The 7,686-nt window shown below is 35.0% G+C and overlaps 1 protein-coding gene across 2 annotated transcripts in view; it reads left to right on the forward strand.

Annotated features, from left to right (window-relative positions):
• FAM124A (family with sequence similarity 124 member A) overlaps nt 1-7,467 on the forward strand; it is a 113,447-nt gene extending 105,980 nt beyond the window's left edge. For both annotated transcript variants that reach the window (XM_051987372.1, XM_051987373.1), the window contains one exon: nt 6,254-7,467. In XM_051987372.1, coding sequence (XP_051843332.1) covers nt 6,254-7,048 — 795 coding nt within the window. In that variant the 3' untranslated portion in view covers nt 7,049-7,467. The remainder of the gene's footprint in view (nt 1-6,253) is intronic.
• Nucleotides 7,468-7,686: the final 219 nt, after the last annotated feature.

Here is a 7,686-nt window from a genome sequence, read left to right on the forward strand (position 1 = left end):
ACTCATGCTCTCATTGTACAGTCACCCATGCCTCTTCTGGTCTCCCATTCAAGCTGTCTCCCTGCCAGTGACAGTAGCATTCTCTGTAGCCCCTCAGTCTTTATCTCATTTTGTACTGAACACATTCTCTCAGTCTTGCATCCAGAGATTACTATCTTCCAGCATGTGTTTTCTGACACCATTGTCAGAGATATGTCTCCTCCTGCCTGAAAGGGAAGTTTTTTTCCTGACATATCTCACAAGAGTTATATTTGGGACAAAAACACTCTTGCCTAATTGTGTAGCTGGGTGTTCTCTGGTGTATAGAAGTTTTCAGCCCATCAGATTCCAGGAATCATCTCATAGAGACTGATAATCTGTTGAACTGTTCGAAATAGCTCCAGAAATGAAAATTTAGGAGATTGAATTCAGTTCCTTGCCCCAATGTTTATCTGGGCAGTCATGAGATGTCACTTTACTTCTTAGTTTTTCCCTTTGTAAAACAGAAACAATAATATTACAAGATGATAATAATATAATAATAGCAAAGGTTTTATTTGTGCCCTAGAAAATTCCATACTACCAATAAATCTAAGTCATTATGAAAAGAACCTGACAGTTGGAACACTAAAAAAAAAAAAAGGAAAAATAACAGAGCTCAACAAATTTTTTGAAATGAACAAAATATAATCATGACAAAACCAGAGGAACTAAAGAGAATTATCAAACTACCAGATCCTTTTATGCACTTTCATGTCAACAAAACCAAGACCTCAAAAGAAATAGAGGAATACCTTCAAAAATATAAAATACCTAAATTAACAGATCCCGAATAGCAATATTTAAACCAATTTCATAACCCAATTCTCATTGAAGAATTAGCCAACAAAGGTGGGGGAGCAGAAATCCTGGCCTAGTGAATTTTGAGAATTATATCAAAATTTTATAGAAAATTTAATACCTGTGTCATACAAATTATTCTCAAAAGTTGATAAAGAAAACACTTTACCAAGCTCCTTTTATAAGACAAATATAGTCTTAATGCCAGAGAAGGGTAAGGCAAAAGATTAATATTATTTCTGAATATCAATTCAACAATTTTAAAATGAAATTTTAGTAAAAAAAAATCACAGTAATTTATTCGAGAACTCATTTATCATAAACCAGTTGTATTTATACTAAAAATGTAAAGATTATGAATTTTTTTTGGAAAACAATTAAGGTAAGTAATAAAAAACACCTAAAATCACATGTTTATAACAGTAGTTGCAGAAAAAGTTGTTAACAGAGTATGATATTGATTTATCCTAGAAAATCCAACAAAATATGGACTTTTGTTATTTTTCATTTGTTTCAATCATGTCCATCTCTTCATGACCCATTTGGGCTCTTTTTGGCAAAATACTGCAGTGTTTTGGCATTTTCTTCTTTCGCTCATTTTTGAGGAACCTGATTCAAGCAGTTGACCTGCCTAGCAACACAAAGCTCATGTCTTAAGGCCAGATCAGGAAGTTGAGTTTTTCTGATTCCAGGCCTGGTGCACTATCTAACAGGCCACCTCTCTGCCCACAGTGTAAATATATAAGGATTTTTTTTATTATAACAGAAGTATCTATCCAACACCAAAAGCAATCATCCTATGAGAATGGCAATACACTGGAAGATTTCCCATTAAATAAATCAAATAAAGAGATGCCCTTATCCTAATATTTTATAGACAGGCAGAAGAAATTAAAGGCATAACGATAGACAGAGACAAAAAGTATCCTTCTTTACTTATAAGATTTTGGTTTACAGAGAGAAATTCTAGCAAATCAATAAAAAAGCTATTTGAGATAATAGCTTCAGAAAAGTTTCAGGCTACAAAATAAATCCACACAAAAAAAAAAACAGCATTTCTATATAATAACAGAATCTAAGAGGAATTGACAGGAAGAAAAGTTTCATTCAAAATAACTTCATAATGCACAAAATATTTGAGAATCTGTCTACTAAAACACACAGAACACTTGTATAAACTGAATTACAAAATGTTTCTTAAAGAATAACTTAAGTAGCTAGAGGAACATTTAGTGTTCATAACAATGGTGAGTAAACATAATAAAAATTACAGTATTTTCAAAGTTAGCTTGTAGTTTTAAAGCAATATCAATCAGACTACCAAAGGGAAACTTTATAAAGGTAAACCATTTATTTGGACAAACAAAAGATCTAGAATATCAGGGGAACTAGTGTGGAGAAAAGCTAGGATAGAAATGGAAAAAGAATAGCACCTCCAGGACTCAAACTATATTACAAAGTAGCAATCATTAAAATTATTTCGTAGTTTAAAAAATTTAAAAATAGTTTAAACTAGATAAAGAGGAAGCAGATATAATAGAACCCCACAAGGGGTGTGCTAGAGCAGCTCTTACCAGCTAGAGAACTCCAATTTTTAAATTTTCAGTATGAGCATTTATACTTCAGAAATGTAAAAATAATTGCAATCAGCACTTGATTTCTTAGGTTGATAATTTAGACTTGAGAAAAGGATGGGAGCAAGTATGAATAATGCAGATCAAATTTTAAAATGTGTTATTTTTTTTCCAGAAAGTTAGCTAGCAACACATCCTTCTCCATAACTCAGCATTCAATAAACCTGAAAACAAATTACTTATGAGAAAATTACCTATTTGATAAGAACTATTAGGAAAACTGGAAGAAATTAAACTTAGACCAACACCTTACACCATATTTCACAATAAATTCAAGATGGGTATATGATCTAAATATATCATTAAAAATTTCAAGAAGTAATTATATGCCTTTCAAAGCTATGAATAGAGGATGAATTTTTAAACAAATAAGGGGTAGAAGATTTTATTTTATTTTTTGCTGAGGCAATTGAGTTTAAGTGACTTGTCCAGGGTCACATAGCCAGGAAGTGTTAAGTGTCTGTGCTCAAATTTGAACTCAGGTTCTCCTGACTTCAGGGCTGGTACTCCATCCACTGCACCATCTAGCTGCCCCAGTAGAGAAAATTTCAAAAGATAAACTAGATAATTTTGATTATATGAAATTGGAAAAAGTTTTATACAAATCAAATGAGTTCATTTAAGGTAACAAGATAAGTGGCCTAATGAGAAAAAGATCTTTTTATCACATTTCTTTGATAAGAGCTTACCATACAAAATATCTAGACAACTAAGAGAAATATTTAAGACCAAAAGTCATTCCTCAATATGGAAGTAATCAAAAGATATGATTAAGCTATTTTTTGATCCAAGGAAGAATTTAATCAACAGTTATCATAAACAAATCAAGACTAGTTATAAAATGTTACCAACTATATTTTAAAATGCTCTAAATCACGAGTAATAAGAGAAATATAAATCAAGACAGCTCTGAGATTTTACTTCATACTCTAGCAAACTGGCAAAGATGGGGAAAGATAGAAATAGACAATATTGAAGGAGTTGGAGAGAAATAGACACGCTAATGCTTTGTTGTTGAAACTATGAATTGGTCCAACCTTCCTGAAAACTAACTGGAATTATAGATAAAATAGCTTAAAATACCCATTTCATTTGATCTAGAGGTTTTATTGCTAAGCATATAACCCAAGGAGGTCATTAATAAGGAAGTTGAGTTGAGTAGAAAATCAGGGTCATGAAGAGTGGATCTCAGTTCCTAAGTTACTCAACTAAGTGGACATTGACCTATTATGAAACTAAGTGGGAAATGGCTAGAAAATGTTGTGTAACAGTTGGAAGATCAAGTGGGAAATGCTAATTTCTGATAGGAGCATCCAATGGGGAAATTTGAGACTAGGTCCATGAACTATGTCCAGCAATTTCTAGATCTAGGATTAACTTAGGATGCCTGAGTTTGGGGAGAACTAAAGTATAACTAACATGATAACTGCTGTTTCATATTTGAGATTTTTTCCCTTTTGCTTGTTTGAAGTTGAACTGTCAGAAGTTAAGCTATGCTTCTGTGTTAACTCCATTATTTTATATACACAATAGTGTGTCTATTTCTCTCCAACTCCTTCAACATTGTCTATTCCTATCTTTCCCCATCTTTGCCAGTTTGCTAGAGTATGAAGTAAAATCTCAGAGCTGTCTTGATTTATATTTCTCTTATTACTCGTGATTTAGAGCATTTTAAAATATAGTTGGTAACATTTTATAACTAGTCTTGATTTGTTTATGATATCTGTTGATTAAATTCTTCCTTGGATCAAAAAATAGCTTAATCATATCTTTTGATTACTTCCATATTGAGGAATGACTTTTGGTCTTAAATATTTCTCTTAGTTGTCTAGATATTTTGTATGGTAAGCTCTTATCAAAGAAATGTGATAAAAAGATCTTTTTCTCATTAGGCCACTTATCTTGTTACCTTAAATGAACTCATTTGATTTGTATAAAACTTTTTCCAATTTCATATAATCAAAATTATCTAGTTTATCTTTTGAAATTTTCTCTACTGGGGCAGCTAGATGGTGCAGTGGATGGAGTACCAGCCCTGAAGTCAGGAGAACCTGAGTTCAAATTTGAGCACAGACACTTAACACTTCCTGGCTATGTGACCCTGGACAAGTCACTTAAACCCAATTGCCTCAGCAAAAAATAAAATGACACAAAATAAAGAGTGGCATTTTCCCAATGGTGGGAGCTGGAGCCAAGAGATTAATTGAATAAATCCACATAGATCAGACCCTTACACTAATAAGCATTGCCACTACTTCAAAGGAGAGAGTTAAGATAGAGAGGTCACTTATTCTGCAAGACCCATGGGGAAGTCAGCATTTTTGCTAGGTGCTCTCTGATACTGAGTAGCATGCATGTTTCCAGGGTGAAATCCTTCATTTTATACATGACAAGACTAGGACCTGAGCCTTCAACACAAAAAAGGGTTAAACACTACCTTACAAAGTTGTGGGAAAGATGCTTTGCAAGTTTTTTTAATAAGTCTGGATGCATCTTGTAATTGGGCAGTAGTAACAAATTCTAATCAAAAGGGGAGTCTTAGCGATTTACAGGAGATACCTGAAGTTTGCATATTGACTTAGAAAACTACATATTAATATCATCTAGTTTATTTTTTTATTAATTCTGTTAAATTTATTTTGTTGAATTTTGTGTTTTGCCTATTTTGTTAAGTTTCTCAATTACATTTTAATCTGGTTCCAATACTAGGGAGTATAATAGAGTGCAGATATTGAGACACAGATAGAACCACTGTCTCCAATCCCTTTGCTTGGGTCCTTTGTGGAGAGAGATACACAGTCAGTCAGTGAACATTTTTATAAAGTACTTACTGTGTGTCAGGTTGTGCAAGACTGGTTATACAATAGGGAGAAAGCTGCAAATGGCTGTCTGGATTTAAGGCAATGTTTGCGGATTTTAAGCAATAGTAAGCAGCAGGCTTCTCTTTTGAATTTCTGAAAGCAATGAACAGAAAACAGAAGTACAAGAAATAAAACTAAAGGACAGGCAAATGCCCAAGTCCCCACACAGAAACTGTGGCAGGTGGGATTAAACCTGGTAGTTAATGACTCCCATAGCTTACTGGACAGTGCTATTATCATAAAAAGTGAATGGAGTATTAGGGAGAGAGCAATCAATACCTACTAATTGTTTATATGTTTCTGAGGTGAAATATGTGGAATACTAGTTGTTGTATTTAAATTGTGTTCCACTCATTTTAGGGCTTATTTAGTATTCTCAGTTGTGACAAATTTTAGAATTTTATTTTAATCCTGACATAGGTTTTTAAATTGACAAGCTGTGACTTTCCAATTTGATCCAGCCAAAAACTGCGTGCATGTTTGCATACATTTCTATAATCCACTGTAATATAAGATGTTACTAGCTTCCTTTATATAGGCTATAACACTAAAGGACAGGGAATGTAAGGAGCCACTCTTGTTTCCTTTTTATTAGGAATTTTTCTAGGAATTTATTGCTCAGGAAGAGCAAAATCTTTTCTTCAATACATTTCATTTCACTATAAATTTGGATCATCTGATATAGTTTATAGAATATGGTCAACATTTTTTGCTGAAATAATTACTTAAATTATTACTATTATGGTCATTGATATTGCTGTTTTGTTTTCATATTATTAATGTTGCTGTGCATCCAAGTATAGTGTCCTGCTTCCATTGAGTTATCTTAGTGTTCTTTTAGGTTTTTCCAATGAGATTATAGCAAGCATAATATTGCAGAGGTGATACCAGGAGATTGACAATTCCACATTAATGGAGTGTTTCCTGTCTTCCCCACAGGCACACAGTTTATATAGAAAGTCTAGAACCAGCAGGCTTCACTGCTTCTCAGAGAAGGCTTCTTCCTCCATCCCTTCTTGCTTCATCCCTCGGAGTCGCACCCTCAGCAGCAGCCAGCAGCAGCCATTCGGCGGTCCAGTCAACGGGCTCCCCAACCCTGACCTAGCCCGTAAGGATCAGGGAGGACGGACTCAAAGAAATGCTCGGCCCCTTCCCTGGTCATTCCAGAGAAGCAAGTCATTGTTTTGTCTGCCCACCGGAGGCGCCATCCTTGCCCCTGACTCCTTGCCCTTGGCTGATCCACTCTGGGGGGTCAAGAGGGGTTCCCCAGCAGAAGAGCCATTGGAGCGGAAACAGAACCCCAAACTATCTGTGGATGACCTGGAAGATGCCCAGGAAACGGATGTGGACACGGGCCTAAAGCTCTCCTTCTCAGATTTGTCCGTGGTCTCAGCCTACTCGGCTCCTAGTGGGTTTTGCAATAATTTGGAAACTTATCTCCCCTCAAGAAAATGTCATCCCCATCAGCCAAAGCAAGGAGCTTCCAATGGAAGGCCGCTGTCTGCTTCAAGCACACCGCCAACCGAGGCCTCCTGCGCTTCTCTTTCCTGTCTTACTGAGGGGTCATCCAGCTCTCCCCCATCATCTCCCTTTGCATCCTCCTCCACACTCAAGGAGACCTCTGAGCCCCCCGCTGCCCATTCTCCAGATGGCAGGGGGACTAGGGACAGCCCCCAACCACTTGCAGAGTCCTCCAGACCCCCAAATCATGAAATAGAAGAGTTCTACATCTGAATTTTCCCTCACTTTCACCCCATCTTTGGACTCTCAAAAATTCTCACCCACTCTTGTCCCCATGGTGCTGCTGAGTTAAAAATATTGCTAGTATTTATGTAGCAACATCTGGAAATGAATCCCTTGCCCTGTTTCTAAGAAATTCATAACCTTTGTGATATAATCGTTACTTGTTAGCAGAGAGCTGTTCTCTTTCTAGAGACAGTAGAGAAGCAGTGACATTAAGCCAATATTGTGTATCTTTAAATTGCAAAATATTGTTTTAAAAAGAGACTCAACTTACAGACATAATTTATTACTTGCATCTTTTTACCACTTGAAATGGACAAAAATAAGCCAGCCTATGTAATTATGATTTGATAATTTTTACAATTACGAAGGCAAAATAATTAAAGCCAGGATGCTGAAATTTGAAAAAAGTGGAAGATGCTTTATTACTTTCATAAAAAATATGCAAAATACTTCATATATGATATAATGAATAGAATTATTCACATGATTAGAGTGAATACAATTTCATATATTATTATGATGAAATATCATATTCTGGATCTTGTTAAAGATCTACAAAAGCTCTTTCTAGTAACTAGAAGAGATTTTATGGGTCTCTAACAAGGTAAATATTTGTAAATTCAATC

Source organism: Antechinus flavipes, chromosome 3 (assembly GCF_016432865.1).
Source record: "Antechinus flavipes isolate AdamAnt ecotype Samford, QLD, Australia chromosome 3, AdamAnt_v2, whole genome shotgun sequence".
Classification (NCBI taxonomy): domain Eukaryota; kingdom Metazoa; phylum Chordata; class Mammalia; order Dasyuromorphia; family Dasyuridae; genus Antechinus; species Antechinus flavipes.